General features: G+C 43.6%; 1 protein-coding gene across 1 annotated transcript in view; it reads right to left on the reverse strand.

Moving 5' to 3' along the window:
- LOC138266046 (N-acetylglucosamine-6-sulfatase-like) overlaps positions 1-27,704 on the reverse strand; it is a 100,977-nt gene that overhangs the window by 16,282 nt on the left and 56,991 nt on the right. The window contains exons 5-8 of the mRNA XM_069214373.1: positions 11,832-11,930; positions 9,654-9,818; positions 4,842-4,924; positions 1,896-2,014 (exon numbers count right to left, since the gene is read on the reverse strand). Coding sequence (XP_069070474.1) covers positions 1,896-2,014; positions 4,842-4,924; positions 9,654-9,818; positions 11,832-11,930 — 466 coding nt within the window. The remainder of the gene's footprint in view (positions 1-1,895; positions 2,015-4,841; positions 4,925-9,653; positions 9,819-11,831; positions 11,931-27,704) is intronic.

Here is a 27,704-nt window from a genome sequence, read left to right on the forward strand (position 1 = left end):
AAATACAAAAGGAGACTGCATTGCTTCAGTAGTTCACAACTCTTCAGCTCCAATGCTGCTCAGCCCAATCTGTTTTTGCTAAGTTCTTCTTCTTTCTAATTTACATTTCAGAAACAATATGGGCCTCATTTAGAGTTCGGCAGAATGGTTTCTCTGTCACAATGGTGAGGGATATCCCGTCTGCCAAAATATAAATCCCAACATTTCCTAGGGGATTTATATTTCAGCGGAAGGCATATCTATCACTGTTGTGATGGAGTAAACCATCAACCGATATCTAAATCAGGCCCTATGCCCTGATTTATAACGCCAGGAGAGCTCATGAGGCAGATGTTGGTGTCATGGTTATGCTGGAGTATACAAAAACAAGTTTACTTATTTATTTTAGATTTAGGCAATGCAAAGTATTTCTATGGAAAGCTTTGTGTTTACTGCAGCTTCACCTAATTCATAAAAATGGTTCCATGTCAGAATATCATAGGCAAAACAGGTAAGTACATAATCATTTCAGAAAGGTGGGACCACGTACAACAACATATGGGAAATTGTTTGCTGACGAATAGATCCATTGTTTAATACCAGTATTATGCAACATGGACTGATTGAAGTTGTACCAGAGCAACTAGGGACTCTTGGTAATTGATAGCCCCACTATTTTGCTGAACTTTGATAAATGCAAACTGTGAACTATGTAGCTGTAAGTGGGCACACCAACACAATATGTGGATAGGTTAATGCTAAACAAAAAATCCACTATGTCCTTGTGAAACTGTTAGAAATATTAGGATGAGCTTTTTTTTAAAAAATAAAAAACTGTTTCTATAGTGCTGTTTGCGCAAATATCCCTTGCATGAGATGGAGGGATCTAAGACACCCATATATTCATGAATTTTAAACAGCTAATCTATTTATTTTTTTAAAGTCTCAATACATGTTATGAGTGGCATATGCATTTGCATGAAACAATATACGTGAAAAAGATAAGTGATTAAAGGTTTCTACTTTATGTAAGCCCATGTGGAACAATGCAGGAAAGAAGGAGTTGATCTATGAGTGAGCGAAGGATCTTTTTCATAGTTTGTTGCCTCTTCTTCCAGAGTCCACTATCCTTACCCAGTACAATTTGAAGTTTCAATGGTTAAGATCTATTTTCTGCCCCTGTTGCCATTCTGGTTCACTTTAGTTTCCAGGCTCTGGGCCAAGGCTCCATCTACTGCACGTATCTCTGTATATTGATTGATCAGATTATTTTGTGCGGGGATCTTAGTGCCTTTATTCCTATGGACTATCTTATGGGAAGAAGGCTAATCATGATAGGAGTGCCAATTTCTACTGGATTATTACGCAAAATGTAGGTATCTCTCAAGCATCTATGACCATCTTCGTCTACACGGACAACAGTCCTTCCTTATTCAATTACTAACCAGAGTTCGTAGTGTCCCCATGTCAGCTAAAACAATGAGGAGCAGAAAACCTCCCAAGGTCACATAGAGACAGTGGTAGATGCAGGTGTATTCCAAAGGTCAGGTTACTATCTGATGTCTCACACACTGAAACAGTAACAGCAAAAAGCCTAGACAAAGGCACAGAAAGCCCAAAGTCACAAAGAGAACACTGCACAAGGTCACACACTGGCCAGTTAAGGCAATTTCTAATTTTTAACATCTTGACTGTTAGGGTGACCAGATCACTCCTGGTCACTGAGACACCACCTTCCAGTCATGGTCTTTAGTTAACAAATCAATGCAATCTGAGACCTGTAGTTTGGGTTTGGTTTGCTTGAACCAGATGGCTTTGTGCACCTTATTACAATGATTTGCGAAAGAAAAGCCGGGGACTAGAAGAACATTATCAAGGTAACACTAGACACTAAGATTTTTTACTGGAGCATTTACCGGTGTGGTAGCCATTGTCAGAGGTGTAGAATATGTAGGTGCTGTCCAGTAACTTCAGTTCCTGTAGCTGCAAAACCACCTTCTCCACCAAATCATCGACGGATAGGAGGGTCTGCCATCTGTGTATAGGGAAAGGAGCCAAATTCAGCACTGAAAAGAAGAGAAGGAAAGAGATGCAGGAAGAGTGGATTTAGAGAAAGAGAGCACCGAACGGAGAAGGATGAAGAGGAGAAAGGAAGGGAAATTAAAACCGAAATAGAGAAAAGTGGGGACAGTAGTTCATCTTCGCACCAAATAAGAGTCAATAACAATGTTTTCAATTTCACATGTAATTTCTTCCTCGCATGAGGTTACAGTCGCCAGGAGTTTTCTGTCTAGAAACCAAGGAGCCTTACATTGAGACTTTCCAAAAGTCACAATTAAATTTTGTCTCAATTTAGCCCAACCTCATTGGTAGCTGTTTAAGTAGTATACGGCTTCCGGGGCATGCTGCAGATCCAGAACAGCCTGGTCAAACTAATGCAATTTGTCATCATAAGTAAGCATCCTTACAAGCTGACTGCCTAGAACAGGGTTCAAAGAATGCTAAGCCCTTCATTTGTCAAAATAGGCATGGGGAATGGAAAAGAGAAGGAAGGGAGGACATAGTTGTCCACAAAGGCTGGAGTGGACTTATTAGCATGGTCCATAGGAACCTCAGGTCAATGGTCTTCTCAGTTTTGTGAGCACTAACACCTGTGTACTTCTTATCCACCCTAAATTGCAGAATATAGAGTTATGATTCTTTTGCAGTGGCAATGAAATCCATGACAAGCAGTAGGGTACCACTGGCTATTCTCTTAAGAAAGCTGCTGGGTGGAAATGATACTTTAAAGACACAGTGACCATGAGAAGATCAAAGGTCAACAGAGACCAGACAAGTACATTCCAGGTACCTGTAGGCACAGCTCTTACCTGTTTGTGGTTGTGATGGACAAGAGAGTGAGGCAGCAGGAGCTAGAGGTGAGTAGCATTCTGAGCGGCAGGGATAATCCGGTCTGTAACAAACCAGCTGCTGGCTATGTGTGCAGGCCTGGGCTCCACTGCCCTCACTGCCAGCCCCTGCAGAGGGCCGTGGAAGGAATCTGTGCAGCTGAGCAATGCTATTTTAGAATGTAGGATTATCTCTTCCGCAGTAGCAGCTGAAGTGTTTGTGACTGATGCCTTCTGGGGTAAAAAGATGATCCGAAATAAATCTGGTAATGGGCAGGTGAGGTATCTCTGAAGCTGTGTATCACACTTATCCTACTAAGCATGCTCACCTGACCCCTCGCAAACAACCAGGACTCAGCTTTGGGAATGGACCTTATGGCAAAGCTAAAAAAGAGAGGACATGTCAATCAAGGAAAGGCAAGAAGCCGATGACCTGAATCTTCTATTAAACCATCCTGCATGCCCTGGGCGATTGAGACTTCCTTCTGCACAGCGCTAGGATACCCTGCCAGGTTATAGTGTACAATGACAATTGCCATAACATAACATAACATGGCATAACATAACATGAGAAGGGAGAGATTAAGAGGGAGATTGGAAGAAACAGAAGGAGAAAGAGAGAGAGGGAGAGAGAAAAGGAAAGAGTAGAAATGGGTCTCACAAAGAGGCGATTAAAGACATGTGTGAGGAAAGGACATAAGAAAAAAGGGAGAGTGTGACCAGACAAAGAAAGAGAGAGAGGGCAGAAAGAGTGAGAAAAGGAAGAGAAAAAGAAACAGATAGAGCAAAGGTAAGAGACAGAGATTGAGAGAGAGGTAGTGGGAGAAAGCTAAAGAGGGAAGCAATATACACAGCCAGGAAAGAGCCGGCACTCCAAAATGATAATTTCGACAAGATTTATTCTAGTTGATGCGTTTCGACCACCAAGGTCTGACTGGGGAGGTTTGGATATATATATATATATATATATATATATATATATATATAGCGAGAAAGAGAGACAGACAGAGAGAGAAACAGAGAGAGACAGAGGCAGAGAGAGAGGCGGTAGATTCATAAGAGGTTACTGAGTAACATGGTCTAATATTGCCATTAAGGGGTTCTGGTGACACTGAGAAGTTGTTTGTGGCTGTCACCAAAATCCTGGGATGGTAAAATTGGACCTTATACCTATAATGTGTTTATTATATTATACAATTGTTTTGAGGGATTGTGCTCAAAGCACTGAATGGAATTAGAATGTTTAGGAATTATTTACCTTTCATGAATACATTATTGAAAAAGCTATGCGCATTAGTGTGGGTCTGATAATTTAGGTGATTCTGTGGCTGTAGCATGTACTGTATAGTAATGAATTTACAGCATTTGCCACATAATTTAGAGGGATTATAGTAAAATGTTACTAGGTCAGATAGATGAAATTAATACTGCCAGAGAAAGTACCACATTATTTGATTTTTGCCACAAAATTTAGATTACCTTGCCTCATAATGTAGCTAACCCTGCTGCATAACCCTAGTAGCCCTAACAATAATAAAGCTCTAAAAAGCCTTAGTTGTGTCAAGTTTAGTGGCATTTCATCAAGGGTGGACGCGAAGAACATTAAAAGTGCTCATCCGCTAATAATTTTAGCAATGTTTGATGAATATGCATCAAAGGTGGCTGATAGTTAGCAAATTACATCCTGAGTACCATCTAAAATTTCATGCTGATCCAATGTAGGGACATAAGTTATGAGGGTGTCGGGCAGGGTGTGGGGGCAAAACCTTTTGATTTACTAAAAGAAAGAATGAAAGAGGACAGAAACAAGGTGCAGAACAGACTTCTGCAAGGCAAGACGAATAGATAAAAAATGTAATTCTCAAAAAAGACAGAAAGAGACAGAAGAAGGTGACCTGCTGGTGATAGTTCTCTATCGGCACAGGGATATGAACAGAAGGAACATGTTATATTTCTCCATACGTCCACTCTCACCGCCTCCTGTAGGTGTTATCCAGGAAGGCCACAGATGTGCTGGACATTGGGCTTCGGGCCTGTCTTATCAGCCAGTGTTTATCCTACAATGCAATGCACAAAGCAGTTATCAGACATACACACACACACTCTTTCTATTCCTCACTCTCATTTAGGAAAACTCCTGAAATCAGAGGATACCTTGGTCTGTTTTTGCTCAGCAAAGAGGAGCAACAGATTATGTTCATTGGTCAATTGGGAGCATTGGTGTACTCGCTGGTGGAAGAGGCGCACTTTTTAGGCAGCCTCCTGTTGGAAATATAGAGGGAGACATTCCATCAGGAGCAGCATCTATCCTACTCAACAAAGCTCTACCCACTGATCTGCCAGCCCACCCACTAACACACGTTCAACATTCTTAGCAGAGCACAGATCAACAACACAGAGCAACACAACTCCCTCCCTTAAAGATTTTAATGAAACAAGACCTGCAGATCTTGCGCTGCCTGGGTTTAAAAACCTGGAGATCTTGCAAAGCCCGGGTCTAAGCACGACTTATACTTAGTGGTCTCCAAGCTCGAAGGTCAAAATGAGTTAATTCCACTGGATAATAGCATCTATTTCTGGAACTAGGGCGTTGCATGCAAGAACCCGATGGCAGTTAACCTGCTACCCTTTCGATATTCTGTAATATGATTTCTTAAGAAGAAAATAAGTGAAATACACACAAATGTACTAAATGTAGATCTGAAAGTTAGGACTGTGCTACAAAAGAGAGAGCTGGCATTATTAGGTTGATACACCGAGGGCTTTTATCACATTTTCAAAGTGTCCACTCCATCTCCCCTCCAGGGCTGTTGAATACACAGAGGACCAATGTGTTTCCTCTGCTCCATAAATCCGCCCACCATCAAGCAAATATGTTTTAGCAATGTCTGTTTGTTTGTGTGCTCTCTGCAGCTTCAACCAAAAAATAACCAAGAGAGAGGTTCTCATCCAAGAACAAACAGATGGAGCAGGACAGTTTTACAATCTCAAGTGGATCTCTTCAGGCGGGTTACAAAGCCACTACCAAAGCCCTAGTTAGGGGTGGTGGTCATTTTTCACACCAGGAACGTTTTGAAAAAGTTGCGATTTTTGTAATTTGTGAAGTTTGCCTTAACAAATTAAGTTTATGTTTGGCTTTGCCCCTGAAAATATTTTCTGCACAAGGCGAGAGAATATTCATCACATTGCAAGATCATTTTAATTCTAATCAAAGCATGTCAAGATGAAAAAATGCATATAGGCTGTTTTTTATCTTGCATAGCGGCAGATTGCAGGCTTTTTCTATTCACAATGGCAAACGTAGTCAGAATTTTCTGCAAGTTTATATTTTGTGATATAAATTGTCACAACAAATCTGATTTTCAAGCTGATACGTGGAAAGCGTAAAAGTTTGTATCTTCATTAATTTGAGGAATTAGCCTTCAGGAAGGTTGGGAGAAAATAAAACTTTACAGAGCCCTAGTCATAAGGCAAGTTACACACACTCTTTGGTTTTCGGGGAGAGGTAGAGATAAGGATCAAAACGAAAGCTGCTCTAGGATTGTGCATTATTGTGTGTTTAGATGCGTGTCTTTGGTTTGTGTGAGGTTCTGGTTATGCCTGTGTGATTCTTATTTCTTTCCCCCTGTGTGGATGGCTTCTGAAATTGGAAACTCCATTTTAGGATTCTGTTAACTGGTGCGATGTTGTCCAGTTATTAACTCGGTGTTCCATTTCTAAAGAAAAAAGGTAAGTGCCAGAGGCCAAAGTATCACTGAGGATGTAACTGCAGCATGCACCACCCATTGGCCCTGTAAGTGCAGCAAAATGCCACTATCAATGCCCTGCTCACGCATTGCTATTAATGTTTTTATGGCATACTGCATTGCTAAACTGGTGTGCTATACTGAAAATACACAGATTGCAACACCATGAGATGGACTGTCACAAAAGAATGCCAGTGCAAAGAATTAAGGGTCGGTGCTGAGCAATGGAACACACCAGCACAAATTAAACACTGAAGTAGTCCTCTGCATCCCAATCGTTCCTGTCATCTTGGAATGGTACAATTTTCGGTTAGAGGTGTGCCTTTACTGCCAGTGCCACTGACATATAGGGCTACACTATTTCTTGAACCTCTTCTGTGGGCTCGAAGGTGTAGCTGGCCTAGGCAAGTCATATTGTTTTGTTTTATTGTCATGATCTGAACATTCTAAGTGCAAGCAACAATTTTTCACCGCAGTGTAAGTTCAGGAGGTTCTCCGTGGATCCAAAAAAATCATGTTACCTCTCAATAGTATGGGAGCCATGAGACCTACACAGGAGGGCTGTGACTGTAGAAAATTAAATACCATTGGCAGATTAATAGAGTGTATATACACACAAATGTAAAATTGAATGTTAAAATGCTCTGAATGTGAAGGATTTTGAAACTGAAGTCTGCAAATTGATTTGGCATCCTCACTTGATTTGTGGGACAGTGCAATAAAGCAAATGGAATATGGTATAGACGATTGGTGGCCTCAATTGAAACACTGGTATGCGCCGACAAAAAGAGAAAATTCATTAGGTGCAAAAAAGACAAAGTAATAGACTCAAGCCTACCATATCCCTTTTAATTATGAAACTATATTTTAGAAAGCTCCAACATTCCCATTAATATATCGTTTTTTTATTTTTTTTGTTTGTGAATTAAATTAAATATTTCAGAAGCGAGTACCTGTTGATGCATACCCGTTTCTTTATTTTTGTGTACTGTTTTGGGGTTTAAATTGTAGAACTTGCTAAGGCCGGGGTACCCAACTACTATTAGTGATTTAGTGGGGATCTGCAGTAATAGAAAATGTAAGAACCGCTGCTGCTATTTAATTACAGCATTTATAGTTTAATTAATTTTAAGAGGTAACATGATTTTGCTGGATCTATTGATAACTTCTTGAATTTGCACTGCAGAGAACTATTGTTTCTACATACAGACAGCCAAAGATTTCTGTTTGGTTTATAGCATAGCTCCTGTTCTATAAAGCATCTGAATATTTTAGTGGAACAAACCAGAGATTGATATTTTTGACTCTTGCTAAAGCTGCTTCGACTTCACTAGGTTCTCCGTCATCAAAACAGAGACACTGTTCCATTATTTTCTGAAAGTTACATGTAGTCTCCAACAAACTTGGAAAAGTCAGACATTCTATGTTTTTAAACGTTTTCAACTATTGGGCTGAGGTCATACTCTTACTTTGGTGGAGCTTAAGAAATAAGCTATCAAGGGAAAGCTTTTGCCATGACTTGTGACGGTCTCACCACATCTACTTTCTCGTCTCTAATTCCCTCCACTCGGCTGCTCAAAGCAACACTGACTCGGCAGCTATATCTTTACTGCTAAAATCTATCTAACTTCCACACCCTGCATTTCATACTTTCCCACTTGCATTGCCTCTCACTTAAATCCTCAATGTATCTTGCATAGGCCTTGCATTTCTATTCCAATTTCTGTACTTTTGACCTCAACTACTATTAAAAGGGGCTTGTTTAGAGTATAGTGGACTTTCTGCTGGTCTACGAGGTTCTGCAGAGGATGTCCACTGTGCTCTGCTCAAGGCAACAAAGATTTACAGAATGGGCACTATGTTGAACATGCCTAAACAACAAATAAAGTTTTTTTCAAAAATAAACACCCACAGCAGGAGCTTGCTAATGAATAGCCCTAAAAAGCTGGAACTTTTCTCCCAGCATGAGATGGTGACTTCGTTGGTTTCCTGTTTGGGACTGCCAGGTCTGCCCTGGCAGTCCTATAGAGGAAAAATGAACATCAGAACCGCTGCTGTCAGTCAAAAGTTTCTGCCAGTGGAGGCTAAGCTACCAGAAACCTGATTCCTCTCCTGACTTTAAACGCAATTTGCCAAACTCTAAACCAACCCCTAAATCGTTCTTCCACAGACCATATCACCTACCCTAAAATGCATCCCTTCAACCCCATTTGCTCCCTCTAGAATCCTACGTCCTTCTTCTACAGGATGTCTTCTGATCCTAGATCTTTTGGCATTGAACAAATCTATTTCCCACAGACTTGCATGTCCTCTTTTTATTAGACCCTTCACCTAACTGAATTTTTCCCATTTGTCCCACCCAGGCACCTACTGAATCCTACAGCATTTGCTACAGACTGATGTGTCTTCTGCAAATCCTGTTCCTTCAGCTCCATTTCTCCCTGTAGAATTGTTTATCCTTCTGTTATTAGCAATGCTCACCAATTTTCTCCCTTTAGAATCTAGATCCTTCTCCTCTTGGACCCCTCACATATCCCAAATCATATTCCTTCAATCTTGCCTCCTAGAATTTTAGCTTCATTTTAACCATCCTCCTTACATAACCCACATCTTAATCTCTCACCTCCTATATCTACAGAGCTAGGTACTCCTATGTCCTATTTGTGCTTCATTTCGCCTCTTTCCCAATCCCATAATTTTGTATAATCAGACACAGCTATCTAGTCTAAAATCTTACATTATCTACATTATTCTTCCATTTTTTTTTTCCTATCAAAACCCTGTCCTCTTGATGCCACTGCTCCATCTACAATAGTATATTCTTCTATCACATAACTTCTCACCTACTTCATATCAGGTCTTCCTGTCCCTTTCACTCGCCCAGCTCCTGTATCTTTCTTCCCTTTAATTTCTACTTGATCTCAAATTCAGTCTAATCAAATTCTCCACCTTCACCTTTAGATTCCTGAGTCCGTACCTCATCCCTAATCAGTTTTTTGACCAACCTCTCCATATTGCAACTTCAAAACTCTGGCCTCACCTTTCCATGGACATCGTAGCTTCCTCCCCGTGGAGCCTTCGTGGTGTTGTAGGTGCCTTCATACTTTGGGGCTGGAGTCCACGGTGAGTGCGGCGCTGGTGGGCATAGCATCACAAAGAACGGAGACCGTGAAACCTTCTTGAGGAAATCCACCGTCCGGTTGGCCTAAGCAAAAAAATATAAAAAAGTTCACCTCAAATTCTTAGTATGAGCACTCTGACACTCCCACAGTGATTTGTGGTGCTATGCCAAAATAGGAACAAAAATAATGTATGTCAGTGTGTGCAATTCTGTTAAAAAAATGCTCATGCACTTGCGGTTTTCAGATTGTTTACTGGTTACTTCAAAGTGAAATATAGCTGTTTGAAGAAGAATTTAATTAAAATAATTTACAGGACTTCTTTCCGCAAAAGCACAATATTTCAAATAAACAGAATGTTTGCATTACAGTTATTTTATGTGTTTTTAAAATTGCAAACTATTAATTGCTGTCAAGGTTTAGGAGTTTGCTAAAAATCATCATTGTTAAATTTGTTGTCATTGTTTATTAAAAGTTGTAGAATATGCTGAAAAAATTGGTGCAGATACTTAAAATATTACAAAACGTATGTTTATAAAACAAAACTCACGCCTCTCGTAATGAAGCAAGTATCTTGCTGAAAAAAAGACAAGCAATCAAAATGTTTGCATAAGGTTGCCCCATAAGTTTATACAAGTAAAAAATTCGGAATTTCGTGAAGTATTTTTAGAAAAATAGAGGATGCGAAGATTGAAAACTTCACATAGCCATTAGTCTCAGGCCGTGAACTAAGTTACGGACACTGTCACATGATGTGGTGTTACGGTGTTGCAAAGTGCTTTGTTTTTGTCTTTGAGGAAGATGTGTGGTTAATAATATACTCCAACTTGGGAATCCAGATACTCTACCACAGCCATTCTAAATTCTCTATTTGTAATATGGCTGCCCCTTGTTCTTAGGTCGAGCCTGCTAGACAGTGACTACGCTGTCTATTGCAAGGCATATTGTGCCTTACCATGTACATAGAGGCTTAGAGCCCGTCCATTGCTTAACATTGGTTGGCTTGCCTTCTCAGTTGAATTTGCCTGGTTCTTATTTGTGGCCCCGCATGTCAAACCTTGTGTTTGTCCTTCCAATGGAGCATTGCCTCTTTACCATGTGTGTGTATGCATGGTGTCTGGGCGCAATGTTAGGGAACTACTTTTTAATTTTGAGCCAGCAATCACTGAGAATGCAAATGTTTTCAAGCGGCCTCTCTCGTGGACTTCTCTCCAAGCTCGTGCTTATGCCTGGCCCCGTGTGCTTCTCTCCGTCCCCTCCCCGTTGCACTAGCTCGAGGACTTATCTGTGTTGAAGAGGACACACCCCCAACCCGTGTAGCTCCTTTGTCCGCTTGACCTGCCTATGGTGTTTCCACGTCTCCTACCCTCCACTTGTTGCTTCCGCGTCCCCCTGACCTCCCCTTGTTGCTTCCGTGTACCCCGCCATCACCTCTGTTGCTTTTGTATCCACCTGCCCTGTTGCTTCTGATCCCCTATTGCCTCGGTCATCGTTACTTCCACCTCCACAAGCCCAAGTTAAAAAAACGTAATAAAAATGTTTTGCACGTTTTGTTTTTCAATTTTTCGATCCGGATCAGTAACTAAAAATAAAAAAGCATCAGTTTGTAGGCGCGTAAGCTTAAAACTGACGTAGGCAGCGACATAATATTTTTTTTTTACTTTAGCCATGCTGCAGAGCATCGGGGACATCAAGGATGCTGTGTAAAGTTGCTAAAAAAACAATGGCAAATTTATTGAGACCTATTGGCTGTGGGTACTGGAAATCTACCCAAAGTCTGAAAGTTTATGCCCAGGTAATTAGGGAGGTAATTTGCCCATGCCGTATAGGTGGCGGAATTGTGACAAAAGAGTTTTTACTCCAGAGACAACTCAGGTCAGAAAGGCGGAAACTGTTTTGGGGGCAAAGTCCTGCCTCTGTCGTAGATAGTTCTACAGACCGAGGCCCCAATCTGCCATTGTTGTGGTGGTGGCAGCTCTTATTACATCGGGGATAGCATGTCGGTTAAGGGGCAACAAAGGCTGTCTAGTTCCGGACTACTAATGAGGCGGCTCATCCCCTTTTGTGTACATCTCTTAGAACATTGAACCCCGACTTACAAGGACGTCAGTCAGGTAGTCGTTCTCGTAGCTGTCTCCGTGGACTTCCTCGTGGCCGTTGCTGGACAAGCTGTAGTTATAGTACCTGGAATTCCCCACCTGCCAAACAACAAAATTCGGTCATTTATAGCACAGTTTTCAATGAGTTCTTTTCAGTACCTCATCATTAATTGCACTCATAGGTTAAAATCTTACACTGCCTGTCCATGTGCCTCAGGCCTCTGGAGGGACACCTGTATCTGAAACTTTCCATGTGCCCCGGGCCTCTGGTCTCACATTATCTGCCCATGTGCCACAGACCTCTCACATGTCTGTCCATGTGCCAAATGCCCTCCCGCTCCGACTACGTGCCACAGGCCTCTCCCACTTTCTATGTGCCCCAGACCTCTCTCACTGTCTGTCCCTGTGACACAGGCCTCTGACACTTGCTGTTTATGGGCCACCGGCTTCTCACACTGTCCATGTGCCACAGATCTCTCACAATGTCTAAGGGTCAAAGGCATCTCACACTGTAGGTCCATGTGCCACATACCTCTCACTTTCTCTATGGATCACAGGCCTCTCGCACTGCCTGTCCACGTACCTCTGCCTGGTAATGTACCCCAAACAACTGACAGTCTCTGCTATTGTGCCTAAAGCCACTTGCAAAGTCTGCCCACGTGCCCAGTCACTTCACATTGCCAGTTCCTAAACGTCACACGGCCTCTTCAAATCCCTCAGTGTCATCGCCGTGCCAATATAAGTTGTGTCAAGGACAGCTCCCCCACCTATGTGCTTCATGTTCCACGTACTGTGCTAAACCCCGAAGATCCTCATGGTATGCGTTAGACTCGCGTCTGCTTGAAGAGACTACGGGCCAGATGTAGCAAAATGACATTTTGCGACTTGCAAATTGCGAGTACTAGCGACTCGCAATTTGCAAGTCGCAAAATGTCATGCAGAAAGGTGTCTCAGACACCTTCTGCGAGTCGGTATGGGGTCGCAAAGACCCACCTCATTAATATTAATGAGGTGGGTCGCAAATTGCGGCCCCATACCGACTATGGGCACTCGCTAACATGGAGGCCTGCTGTAGTCAGCAGGCCTCCATGTCAGCGACCTGCTTTTAAATAAAGCAGTTTTTTTTTTTTAAGTGTAGCCCGTTTTCCTTAAAGGAAAACGAGCTGCACTTAAAAAAAAATCCGAAACCTTTTGTTTCGGGTTTTTTTCAGGGCAGGTAGTGGTCCCTTGGACCACTACCTGCCCTGAAAAAATGTTTTGGGGTCCATTCACAAAGGGGAAGGGGTCCCGTGGGGACCCCTTCCCGTTTGCGAATGGGTTACCATCCACTTCAAGTGGATGGTAACTGCGACTCCATTTGCGACCGCATACGCGGTCACAAATGGAATTGCATACCATTGCGAATCGCAAATAGGAAGGGAACACCCCTTCCTATTTGCGATTCGGAAATGCATTTTGCGAGTCGGTCCCGACTCGCAAAATGCATTTCTGCATAGGAAACACGCATTTGCGAGTCGCAAACGGCAAATTTTGCCGTTTGCGACTCGCAAAGTGCTTCCTACATCTGGCCCTACGTCCCCAAAAATATGCATATATGTTCAATTGCTAGACCACAATGCTGTCATCAGACTGAAGGAGCGCGGGAACTCACGACAGGAGGCTCTACAGGCAAGTCTGTGAGTTTGTGAAGAGAGAATGTTCACGTGATTCTGAAGTTCGGTGGGCGTTGGATAGGTGATGGATATATAGATGGATGCAAAAACAGATGATGGGTGTCTGGGCGTATGGATGGAAGGGCCAATGAATGGAGGGAACTGTGTTAGATTGAATGATGTATGAAAGAACGAATGGATGAGATAATGTAAAGGTGAAATGGTGGATACCAGCGGATGGGTGGAAGGGTGAAAGGATGAATATGTAGATGCTTGGGTGGCAGAGGAAAGAGAGATCTTCTAAGGAGTTTTGGGCTCACACGCTTTGCTTGGTGCCATCACAGGTTGAGTTCAAAGTGGGGGTGTTTTAATTTTCTGTCTACTCCCCTGATATTGGTTCAGTTCAAGAGAGCACTGACAGGTCTGTTAGTCGAGCAGTCACTAGTGATGGGCACCCCCTTGTCCAGCCACCCTGAGTGGGGTATCGCGGGATGAAGAGGCCCTGGTGACATGAGCCAGGCCTAGGATAAACATACATATGTTGGTATTTACCAAGTAGATTTGAACAGCCGAAATTTAAAAAAGGTGTAACTTTACTCCACGTAGTAATCAGTGTATTTGATAAACATTGCGCCATATATAACTGTGATCCATCTGCATGCATTTTAACGCGGCACAGCTCATCAAGCCCAGTGTGTCGGATAGCCACTAGTCCCGAGCGTCACAAATTTGTTTCACTGTTGTGCGCACAGTGTTTCGAGTTAGGCGTATGATTTTCCTATAGGCAAATGCGTGTTATTTGCTGATGAGGAAACAATGAGATGCTGGGTGGAGCTGAATTCTCTAAAGTTGTGTGGAATATTTCATTGAACTCCTTCACAACCTTTGGTGACATCTGTGGCCACTATAGAAGAAAGACTGTGCTCCGAAGAGCTCCACTTGATCTCACTGTTTACAAAATACTCTTGCCAGGAGGCTCCTCCCTTGAATAGGGTGACCAGGCGTTCCGGATTTCCATGGACAGCGCCGGTTTTCGATGGACTGTCCCGGTGTGTCGACACATTTCTTCTTTTTAAATACATGTCTCGGTTTTTAGGACAAAAGTAAGGTAATGGTAAAGAGAATTAAACGGTAGTTTCTCCTGTCACAGGCGCCTCAGAAGACTGAATAAAATAAGTAATTCAGACTGTTTCTGTCAGGCAGCACAGGAGGTGTTTCGCAGCATGCTCTGGAACACAGGATGGGGCGAAGGGCAGGGGAGGACGCCCAGGTTGCAAGTCCTTCCATCTTAATGTTAAGTAAATGAAGCATTGTAAATGATCTATCTATCTATCTATCTATCTATCTATCTATCTATCTATCTATCTATCTATCTATCTATCTATCTACACACATGCATACACACATTTACAAGGCTACACAAAAAGCGGCACAGGCCCGATAGAGAAGTAAGACTAAAAGGCTTTAGTCCTACATTTATTTCATTGTTTGTCCTGTTTTTTGGTTCTCAAAATGTGCTCACCCTACCCTTGAGGCTTCTTTGGAGAGGTTCCTGCTCACGTGATGCAATGTGAATCTACTATACTTTTGTTTTCTATGCGTTTTCGGTTCATATTCCTTCCTTGTCATCGATTACAATTGATTATGGGCGGTGAGGCTGCTGGTCTTCACCACACACCCGCATTCATGTCCATCTATCATTACTTTAGCGCTAACAAGCTTTGATGTGATTGTATTCGGAGAGTATTTTGCAAATCAACCATAACATCACAAAAACATTGATTGCAATCAAACTCATGGAGACAACAGAACCACTATGCCAGGTGTGCCAGATGGCAGTGTCGGATTGGATAGCCGGACGGTAGGGCATTGGGCGATGGGCCGGTGCCTCAGGGTCACCTGTGGGCCGGTTTTTTAGGGCCTCTGGAAACAGCGTGAGAGTCTTTCTTTCTTTCTGTGTCTTCACAAGGTGACTTTAATGCGGTGATGTTATCTTGTTCACATCCCTGCCATGCTGTCAATTGAGGTTGGGGGCCTGGTGTTGCTATGGCCTTCAGGGCATTCTCACCTCAGCCCCCTACTTTGTGCGGCCGGCACTGCCATAAGGAGATCATCCCTTGCGGGACCATCATGATCAGGCCATGGCGGGCGTGGGGAGGGTGGGAGTGTGCAGGGTCCTCTCAAGGTGGCAGGTGATTTTGTGCCATTGGGCCATTCTCACTCACCCCCCCCAACCCCCACCCCCTGCTCCCATGGAGGAACTGTGTGCTTTTTTTACACCTCTCTTGCCAGGTCATTGTCCTAAGGCTATAGAGCTAGGGAGGGGGTGAGTAAGAGAAGTGGCCTCCGTAGGGCCTGGTGTTATCACCTTAGTCCCAGTGCCTTTTAGGCCTTGGTAGGGGGAGGAGAGGGTTGTATTTGGATGTAGCGCTATGGTCAGAGGTGAAGAGTTGGAACCAGGTTTGTGTCTCGGCATCAGCTCAACTTCCTGTGGTTCTGCGCAAATCACTTAATTTCCTTGTACAAAAAACAAACATTTGCAATGCAATAGATCTCACATTTGCCTGAATTAGAGCTATTGGCATTGTAAATTCCTAATTGGACATTTCTTGCCAGATAAATTGGCCAACCCTGCCTCATAATTTTGTCTTTTCTTGTCATATAAGTCCAGTGGCCTTGCATGTAACTAAAGCACTTCCATTTTCCTTCTTCCTCTAACTGCAGCAAAAAAATGAAAATGTTGCCATTTAGCATCCTAATTTAAATCTGCCATGCCAAATCAATAGATTACCACTTTCACCACCCCACCACCAGAGTTGCTGGCTGGCTACCACAGTTCCCAAAAAACAGACACAAAACAGCCACAGAGGAAAAATAAACTAGAATGGTTACCCAAACATATCAAGAGTGTTCAAACAGTCATAGTGTAATAAGGATGTTAAGTTGGCCTGAATCATGCTCATAACTGTAATAAGAAGAGATTATTAAAACATATACAATTATCATATAAACCTTTATCAGAAATAAACTTTTAGCATTAGACTGTAATGCTCAAAACAGCCCCTTGAGGGCACGGTAACAAAAATATAATTTGTAAGAAACATGGTTGTAGGAAGCTGGCGTGTGGTGAGAACCTATGGCGTTATCACCCTATACCAGGTCCAGGGATCCCATATTAGTGAAGTGTAGGCAGTGCCTAGGAAGCCAGGCTCTCTAGAGGTAGCTGTGGATGAGCAGCCAAGACGTATCTTATCTAGGAGACATGCAAAGCTTATGCAATACCACTATAGTCCCACAGCAACTTATCACACATGAATGAACCACACACTGTTACAAAAATAAAGGTACTTTATTATAGTAAAACAACACTAGAATACTTATTCTCAGTTACCACCAAATGGAGGTAAGTACACACACTATATATATATATATTCAAAAATCAAAAACTTCCACAGTAAACGCACGCTCAGGATTTCAAAAGCTAATAGTGTTTATTAACACACACAACGCGTTTCGGCTGGCAAGCAGCCATGATCACGGGGAAATGTTGTAGTTGCTGGAAGGAGAAACAATGTTGCATAACAGAGTCGTCATTGAAGTTGCAGATTGTTGGTTCCTGAAGAGCCCAGTTGCGGTTCCAGTGGCCAGAAGATGAAGTAAACAATGCAGAGAAGTACTGGTGGAATCTTGCATGTCTAATCTGAGGACCCACCCAAGAGAGAGAACCTAAATAGCCCTAAAAGGGAGTTTGATCACCTCCAAGGTGACCCCCTATTAGGAGGGGACCGTGACGTCACCTGCCTGACCTGGCCACTCAGATGCTCCCAGGGGCCCCTGCACATCTTGGATTCAAGATGGCAGAATCAAGTGGCCACCTGAAGGAGCTCTGCGCACCACCCCTGGGGTGGTGATGGACAGGGGAGTGGTCACTCCCCTTTGCTTTGTCCAGTTTCACGCCAGAGCATGAACCGAGGGTCCCTGGTCTGGTGCAAACTTGTTTATGCAAGGAGGGCAACAAATGTGCCCTTTAAAGCAAAACGGTGGCTTGGGGAGGCTATCCCTTCCAAGCCTTATAACACCTATTTCCAAAGGAGTAGGTTTTGCCTCCCTCTCCCACAGGAAGTCCTTTGTTCTGCCTTCCTCTGCCTGAAGTGGTCATGCAGCAGGAGGGCAAAAACCTGTCTGAGGGGTGGCAGCAGCGTGGGCTGCGCAGAAAACCCCAGAAGACTGATAGGAGCAATACTGGGGGTCCTCTAAGGAGCCCCCAGAGTGCATGGAATCATACAACCAATACTGTCACCAGTATTGGGGTATGATTCTGACATGTTTGATACCAAACATGCCCAGGTTCGGAGTTCCCATTATGTAGTGTCCAGTACACGGGTAAAATGGCTTCCCCGCACTTATGAAGTCCAGTGCAATGGAACTGGAGTTCGTAGGGGTGCCTCTGCTCATGTAGGGGTGCCCTCATGCACAGGGATCTGCTCCCTGTCCTATAGGCTAGGACGGTCTACCATGGGGGTGACTTACAGTAACCCGGCAGTGGTCTGTGGTGAAAGGGTGCATGCACCTTTTCACGCAGGCTGCAATGGCAGGCTTGCGTACACATTTTGCAAAGGCTCACATAAGTGGCACAATACATGCTGCAGCCCATGGGTAACCCCGGTGCCCCTATGGCCTGGGTTACCTAAGTACCATATACTAGGGAATGATAAGGGGGCACCAGTATGCTAATTATGGGGTGTGCAAAGTCCTAGGCAACCAAATTTAGAGGGAGAGAGCACAATCACTGGGGTCCTGGTTAGCAGGATCCCAGTAAAAACAGTCCAATCGTACTGATAGCAGGCAAAACGTGGGGGTAATCATGCCAAAAAGAGTGACTTTCCTACAATAGTCATGTGACTATATTGTAAGACCCCAGAGGGCATAACTCTGTTAAAAACAACAGGAGAAAGTAATGCAGTCTAACCAAATACTTAGCACTTGGAGGGCATTTTTAGGGCTAGCTGGCATACCGCAATGATATTACAAATGAGGCCTTTAACACAAAGCTTCTCCCAGCTGTAAAACAAAAGTTCTAGCCATGAGAAGGCTTCAAAGGCACTGAATGGTGGGAATGGTTATTATTTTGGGGTCTCTGCTAACCTAGTGTGGGGACCTAGAGATGATGCAGACAGAAAGAGTCTTTTGAAGGTGGTCCCATTGTCCTAGGACCACCACAGACTGACTTATGAGCAGCAAAAATGTTTTATAAAAGATATGCTCTGCAAAGCATAAAGTGGCGAGTTTTCGTGTAGCGAATATTACTGTATGCTGACTGCAATGCTCAGAACAGCCCCTAGAGAACACCACAATGAAAACAGCATTTGTACAAAACATGGTCATGTAACTATATAGTTAGCCCCTAGAGAGCATAACCACACAAAAAGAAAATGGTAATAAATAATTCAGCGTAACCATATATTTAACCCATAGAAAGCATAGTGCATAACACACTTTCAGGTGTAGCAGACCTATAAGAATGATATTACAAACAAAATCCTTAAAGCATAACCTACTCCAAACTGTAAAACAAAAGTTCCAGCCATGAGAGAACTTAAAAAGACACTGAATGGTGGGAGGGGTTATTATTTTGGTGCCTCCACTAACAATGTGAGGACCCATAGATGACCTAGACAGAAAGAGTGCATCGTGCGGAACATTTGGATGGTGGTCCCATTGTCCTAGGACCACCACAGGCTCAGTTATGAGCAAAAAAATGTTGTAAAAGTAATGCACTGCAAAGCATTATGGGGCAAGTTTCCAGAGTGCAGCAAATATAGTAGTATCGGCTTCTCCCACTGTGCCGGAAGAGCTGCTTTTGCATTGAGGATTTGTTTTACGTAAAGTATTTACCAATTTCAAGTGTTTTAAGGGGAAAGCCACAAGAAATGACTCTGATTGGGTAACTGTGAACAATGTGACCAGCACTTCAATACCGCTGATCGAGTTCACGCTGTTGTGCCTGTTTGCCCTGTGAGCGCAATGGCCGCCATAAAGCAGGAAGGGGAGGGACAAAAGAAAAAAACAGTCTGCCCACCCTGAAGTATATCGGCAATCGTACAATAGTACATGTAACAGGGGCATGCAAGGCATGACAAAAACACTCTCAAGGTGGGACAAGCGTAAAGCTTTTACAAATCACATCAAGTGATTTTTTAAAGCCAAGCCCAGGAGCGAATGAAAGGTATGGGCGTGAGATGGGCATGGTTAAAAGCCCACAATACTTACAACAGGTCAAAGCGCTTGCAAAATGAATTTGAGCTTGTGTAATGTAATTGGTGCTCATGTACATTGTCCCAGTGCCATTGGGCAGAGTTCACACTTATAAAACTACCAAAAAAAATCACCAGCCAGATTCCAACAAGACTAACCAAATGGTGATCCATGAAAGGGATGATCAGGGAATGTGGGCCACTTTTTTGGGACTCAAGCCTAACTGTGATCCCAATCTGACCCTGCCAGGTGGATGTGCCTTGCCCCCAAGGAAAGGAAACTCCCTTTCAGTAGCCACAACTTCCTGTAATGGCTGTTAACACCATCTGCAAGAGTGTCCCCACAAAGAAACCGCTGTCATGGAAGAAAAAACTCTTGGTATAAAAAACCTCCTGGCTGAAGATGAAGCAGATGATGTCAGGCTTGAGAAGGCAGTAGCCAGGACTGAACTGAAAAACAGAAGGTTACTAAACCAACAAATGGAAAACCCTCTATGTTAGACTAAAGTGACTTCTTAAAAGGATTACCCAATCAAACTTTGGTTTTCAACTGTACAGAAGGATAAGGCTGAACGGTGGCTCAAAGAAATTGCTATCATACATAGTGCTCTCAAGTGACCACTCTCTCTCTCCAATTTAGTGCTAGGAATGGTTAAATGTATCACATCAAGCCCACAACAGGTGGCGGGTGCAGTGCTTGCAATTTGTCTAACCACTTGAAAACGCTTTGGGTAGTATCCCAACCAATTGTTCATTTGTCTACCATGCCACCTCTGACTAGACCCACTCATGTGCAATTCAGTCTTGGCACTGCTTCAATAGGAACCGTCCAAACTGAACTGTTGGGTCAGGCCCCCATGAACCGGAACACAAGCAAAGGGGAGAGGATCATGTGGACCAACGGCCAGAGCTGCCAGCCTCCAGGCTGGGGAAATGTGTCGGCTCAACACCCTGTGATTCTGGTCAAATCACTTAATCTCCTCGTACCTACTGAAAAAAATTAATGCTTCCTTATGTAATGTAACTTGGGTCAGGTTCACGCTATATAAATCTGCAAAAATAAAAAACAACAACCCAGGACCGGGTTCGGCCTGAGATGGCACGGGGCACAAAATGGCCCTGCACTGGAAGTTCGCGATGGACTGTTCCTAGTGGTGCAAGGCCAAGACTTGCATAAGACTGGGTCTAATTTGAAGTAAAATAAAAATATAATGGAGACAAACTATTCTGAATTACAGGTATGTGGGTTCAGCTTTGTAATTCATGTCTAGTCTTGTCAGCGGCGGTTCCTCCGAGGGAGCCTCGCTCTCCTCACTGCTGTACAGAAAGCGTCAAAAATAAAATAGTAATAAAATTATTTTATTACCATTTTATTTTTTTATGCTTTCTGCCAGCAAACAGGATGCGAGGGCAGGGCGGAGCCAGTGCATCACTGCTGCCAATGTCTGGCAGCAGTGAGAAGTAGCCACTTCAGTTCGATGTGCACTTGTAGGTTTGGCCGGCTACTTTGCTACGGCCAAAGCAACATGCGCAATTCAAACCGCTCCAATGGAGAGCAGGCACAGGCATATAGTGCCTTGTGGAGAGTGGAGCCGGCCCGCTCCAGCAAATCAAGACGTCTTTTTCATGCTGCTTAAGAGCATGAAAGCAGCGCCTTGATTGGATGAGGGAGTTAGCTGTGGTCTTCAGAACGAGGGGACGTGCTGCAGAACGAGGGGACGTGCTGCAAAACATTGAGTAAGGTAAGCTTTTTATTTTTTTATTTATATTGGTGTGCATATTATGTGTGTGTGTTATGAGTGTAGTTTTTTGTATGTGTGTTTTGCGCCCCTCCAATTTAATTTGCTACCAACCGCCACGGAGTCTTGGAAATGTTGGAAGAACCAATGGGATAAGCATTAACCGGTTGTAGTGGTTACGTCCTTCGGCACAGTGCTGCCGGGGGGGGTTGGGAGGGGAAAAATTTATTTTAGCCCATTTCTGCCCCCCCCCGGGGGCAGATCGGCCTATTGTTATTAGGCCAATCTGCCCCCGGCGGGGGCAGAAACCTCTAGGCGCCAGGGCAACATTTTTTTTTGTGTTTTTTTGTTTGTTTGTTTTTTCAGAGATGGGGAGTGACCCATTAGGCAAGGGTCGCTCCCCTGGGGGGCAAATTGTATTTAGACCATTTCTGCCCCCCTTGGGGGCAGATTGGCCGATTTTAGCTCAATCTGCCCCAAGGGGCAGAAACCACTAGGCACCGGGGATATTTTTTGTGGGCGCCAATGTCACGCAGGGGGAGCGACCCCGTAGGCAAGGGTCGCTCCAAGGGGGGGGGGGGGGGGGGGTTGGGGGACAAATTTATTTTAGGCCATTTCTGCCCCCCCTGGGGCCGGCTGAGCTAGAGGCCAAAATCCACAGGTAGGCACTGTTTTCTATAAACAAAATGTGATGTGTCCACGTTGTGTTTTGGGCCATTTCCTGTCACGGGCGCTAGGCCTACCCACACAAGTGAGGTATCATTTTTATCGGGAGACTTGGAGGAACGCTGGGTGGAAGGAAATTTGTGGCTCCTCTCAGATTCCAGAACTTTCTGTCACCGAAATGTGAGGAAAACGTGTTTTTTTAAGCCACATTTTGAGGTCTGCAAAGGATTCTGGGTAACAGAACCTGGTCAGAGCCCCACAAGTCACCCAATGTTGGATTCCCCTGGGTTTCTAGTTTTCAAAAATGCGCTGGTTTGCTATGTTTCCCCAGGTAGCGGCTGAGCTAGAGGACAAAATCGACAGGTAGGCACTTTGCAAAAAACACCTCTGTTTTCTTTAAAAAAATGTGATGTGTCCATGTTGCGTTTTGGGGCATTTCCTGTCGCGGGCGCTAGGCCTACCCACACAAGTGAGGTATCATTTTTTATCGGGAGGCTTGGGGGAACGCTGGGTGGAAGGAAATTTGTGGCTCCTCTCTGATTCCAGAACTTTCTGTCACCAAAATGTGAGGAAAACGTGTTTTTTTTAGCCAAATTTTTAGGTTTGCAAAGGATTCTGGGTAACAGAACCTGGTCAGAGCCCCACAAGTCACCCCTCTTGGATTCCCCTGTGTCTCTAGTTTTCAAAAATGCACAGGTTTGGTAGGTTTCCCTAGGTGCCGGCTGAGCTAGAGGCCAAAATCTACAGGTAGGCACTTTGCAAAAAACACCTCTGTTTTCTTTAAAAAAATGTGATGTGTCCACGTTGCGTTTTGGGGCATATCCTGTCGCGGGCGCTAGGCCTACCCACACAAGTGAGGTATCATTTTTATCGGGAGACTTGGGGGAACATAGATTAGCAAAACAAGTGTTATTGCCCCTTGTCTTTCTCTACATTTTTTCCTTCCAAATATAAGAGAGTGTAAAAAAGACATCTATTTGAGAAATGCCCTGTAATTCACATGCTAGTATGGTAACCCCGGAATTCAGAGATGTGCAAATAACCACTGCTCCTCAACACCTTATCTTGTGCCCTTTTTGGAAATACAAAGGTTTTCTTGATAGCTATTTTTCACTCTTTATATTTCAGCAAATTAATTGCTGTATACCCGGTATAGAGTGAAAACGCACTGCAGGGTGCAGCTCATTTATGATGAACCAACAAGCCCTATATATCCCCGCAACCAGAGGAGTCTAGCAGACGTAGGGGTATATTGCTTTAGAAAATCTGACATTGCAGGAAAAAGTTACAGAGTAAAACGTAGAGAAAAAGTGATGTTTTTTTCACCTCAATTTCAATATTTTTCTTTTTCAGTTGTTATTTTCTGTAGGAATCCCTTGTAGGATCTACACAAATGACCTCTTGCTGAATTCAGAATTTTGTCTACTTTTCAGAAATGTTTAGGTTTCTGGGATCCAGCATTGGTTTCACGCCCATGTCTGTCACTGACTGGAAGGAGGATGAACGCACAAAAAATTGTAAAAATGGGGTATGTCCCAGTAAAATGCCAAATTTGTGTTGAAAAATTGGGTTTTCTGATTCAAGTCTGCCTGTTCCTGAAAGCTGGGAAGCTGGTGATTTTACCACCGCAAACCCTTTGTTGATGCCATTTTCAGGGGAAAAACCACAAGCCTTCTTCTGCAGCCACTTTTTCCCCATTTTATATTTTTTTTAAACGAAATTTTCACTGTATTTTGGCTAATTTCTTGGCCTCCTTCAAGGGAACCCACAAAGTCTGGGTACCTCTAGAATCCCTAGGATGTTGGAAAAAAAGGACGCAAATTTGGCTTGGCTAGCTTATGTGGACAAAAAGTTATGAGGGCCTAAGCGCGAACTGCCCCAAATAGCCAAAAAAATGCTCGGCACAGGAGGGGGAAAAGGCCTGGCAGCGAAGGGGTTAAGGGGGCTTTACTGTCTTTCAAGATGCAGTTCCAGCAGGGCGGAAGTGCCAATGGCAGGTTTTGTGGGGGCGGAAGGTTCCCAGGTTGCAGCAATTATGGCATTACTGATGTGCCTCGTGATATGGGTGTAATGCCTTCTTTTAAAAAAAATGTTTTTTACTTATAAGCGTTGAATTTTCAAGGGTGCTTTACTGTCCTATTTGTTGTACGACAACTAAGAAAGCAAAGCGTTTCACGGCTTTGCTATAGTCTGCGTCTATACATCGTAAGGTGGGCGGGGAGCTCCGAGAGAAAGGATGATAGGTCACCCGCGAAGATGGGCACTCCGTGAACCACGACTGCTCCAGTGGTTAATTCGTCCCATTTCGGCATAGTGCACTTTCATTTAAAAAAACAGTTTTGCTGATGACCTGCGAAAACTTGTGCTAACCGGTCCCTGACAACACATGACTCTTTTTGCTTACAGTAGCGCCACCTAGTGCTATTTACTGTGATCTGCTAATTCACCTTTCCTTACCTGACCAGTGCCTGACTTACACAGGTGGTGCTACATTTGGTGACCGTTCGTTTTAGCACACACCACCTTCGGTGTTGCAAATATAAATTGGCATCATGCCACCAGGTATACGGGCTACAATTCTATAACCAAAGGAACCGGTATACCACGTCTTTCTTCTAGGTGAACTCAGTAGAACAGTTAATAAAGACGCAATGCGTGCCTAAAGCATAATATGCATTTCACATGCGCATAAGTCTAGAGGGAAAGGCCGAGGACAGACAATGCAAACATTTTAAGGCAAACACCAAATGCACATCAAACATACATTAGCCCCATGTGCTTTAAGTTAATTCGTGGAACACAGTTTATTCTTGTTTACATACAGACTTTGCCGTGTTCGGCCAGCAGATTTCGTCCAATCTCCCAATGGGCTTTTTCAAGGTTTAGGTTTGAGTTAAAGTACAAAAAAGAGACAGCCTGTGTATGGGCTGAGCTAGAGAAGATTCCGCCTGCTGTCGTCTACAGGATAAAAATATATAAAAGACTACTGGTATCCTATATAGATCATAACAGATATACAGTGCGAAAATCCAGGAAGATGTAAATAACAGGAAGCTGGATCACTGTGCAGTAGTTACCACACACGTGTGTCCTGTACTAACCCCACACACCCCAAAGCAATCCTGCATGGTTACACAAGTCCATGAGCTGGACACATGATTGTCAAAAGGATTTGTCGTCTTCCAAAGTGACGCTCATGCCTTGGGACAGCTTTACTGCACAGACTTCCAGCAGAAAGAGAAGCTGCTAAAACCGATGATGAGTCTTCATTGTCAGTATAAGTACCAAACACTCTGTAGCTTACACAGATGCGCACATGTAAACATCACATACATTAGGCATCCAACAATTCATTTGTGCTTCAGTCCCAAGTGGAGTTACTGAGGACAGAGCCAGGTCTTGAGGGGTCTTCCACTGCAGATGATGTACGATAGAGAATCCCCAATTCAGCTCCCACAACTGACAAAGTTGCAGGGAAAGATGGTCAGATGAAAGATCTCAAATATGAGATGGCAAGTAATGGTCAAAAGTAAAACTTAGATGCCAATTGGACCATTATGGCACTTGTGCCCAGACTTTGGCATGGTCTTCAGCCGTCCACCAGTGCAGGACGAGCACCACTGGGTGAATGAGGTACTACCGTGTAATTTATGTAGGTAGCCGAGCAGCTACATTCTGTATGTACTTTACCCTGAGCAAGAGGTAGGCAGGCAGGCCTATTCCAAGGCAGATGCCACTGACTGCTCAGGAGGCAGTAATGACTGAAGCTACAATGGCTGTTTTTGAAGGTAAAAGAAATGGAAACCATATTGGTAAAATGTAAGTATGGGAAAGGTCTTCTTTATACTACGTTAACTTAGAATGTGAGTGATACTCGATTGCTCAATATGACGTTTTGGGTCACCCCAGTGAGAAAGATCAGTTTGACCAAATGTCAGATGTTTAAGGACCTCTTTATCACGGAAAACCAAGGCCTCTGTTTTCTTGGAATCAGCTTAAATTGGCTTGCCTGAAATCACAGCCACACCATATCAAGGAAGTTTCTCAGCTCTAAAGTCAATGCCATTCCGTCTCCATCTAACTTTAACCTGATTTATGATGAAAGCAAAGGACAAGAGAAGGGTGGCAAGTGAGGCACCATAGATGGCAAATATCAATGGATGAGAAGGCCCCTGGGACATGTCCTATGTCTACTGTCTCTCTGTTGGGGTATTTTTATAAACCAGCAGATTATAAACGCTCATCGGTATCATAACAAGTTGTGGCTCATTTGCACACTGCCTCACGTTCTTATAACATCCTATCTTCTAACAAATATACCCCTCTAGAATCACTTGAACAAACTGATTGACTCTGCGAGAGAGTGCCTGACGATTATAAGCCTCTGTGCTGTGTGACTATGACAGTGTCACCTTCCATCACATTGCGCTCATTGGTCACCCAGTTTACCAGTTAATTATATGTGAGCCCATATTCGATATTGCAACCACATCCATCAAAGATTAAACCAATCTTATCTCATGGAATGTGGGTGGTTTACAAACTAAATTGAAACAACCCCCACTGGAGTCTGTTTATTAAGCAATTCAGTTGTGTTTGCCTCCAAGAAACTTGGGCTTTCCGGACACACTATACCAATGGGTTTACCTCATATGTGTCCTCCGCTGTGCCATCTAAATCAGGTCAGGCTAGAGTGATTTGTTAACTTTGGTCTTTGTTTTACTCCCTGGGAAAACACAATCTGGTTTTGTCCTGTTTTGCAAAATGTTGATTGCTTTGTGTAAATTGTGATGGTTGGTGGTTAATTTCTACAGTAATAACTTTAGTCAATGTATTTTAGACAATATAAGTAGTCCAAAGTTTTCACTCTAGAAACTCCTGGAAGTAGACAAAAAATCTGTCAGTTATCTCTGCAGGGGCTTTTAATGTTTCTGCTATGTCCTTTGCCCTCTGGTGCTTTGTGTGGAGTACGGTGCTCCGTGGTGATGATCAATCTCATCTCGATCAAGATTCACAAGGCGAAGCTCTGAATCTATTATGATTGAACATAATTTGGGGCCATATGTACCAATGCATTTTCCCATAGACACAGAATGGGTGAAACCCTCTGATACATCTGGCCCTTGGTCTTTGCTACTAATGTAACACTTCCTAGGGCCGGGAAGAGAGCCGGTTGAAGACAGGAGCTGTAGCAGGTGTGTTGGAGGTCTTGTGTGTCCCTGAGACTTCAGAAGAACAGGAGGCAAGTCATCAAGCCCTTGGAGCCACTTTGGCTCTGGGTTGGAGAACTTCAGGTCCAGACCTTCTCACTACCAGGCAAGGATGGCAGTAGAGCAGGAGTCCAGCAGAGATTTAGTCCTTTCAGCAGCACAGCAGTCCTTCTTTCTGGCAGAGTATCCACAGGTCCAGAATTGTACTGATTTGGTGGTGTCATAGGCCCAGTACTTATATCCAGTTGTGCCTTTGAAGTGGGGGGAGACTTCAAAGAAAGGCCTTGTGGTCCACACAGTCCCTGCCCTTCCTGTCCTGGCTTTCACCTCACTACAGGGGGTTATGCAACCC

This window comes from Pleurodeles waltl, chromosome 11, assembly GCF_031143425.1.
Source record: "Pleurodeles waltl isolate 20211129_DDA chromosome 11, aPleWal1.hap1.20221129, whole genome shotgun sequence".
Classification (NCBI taxonomy): domain Eukaryota; kingdom Metazoa; phylum Chordata; class Amphibia; order Caudata; family Salamandridae; genus Pleurodeles; species Pleurodeles waltl.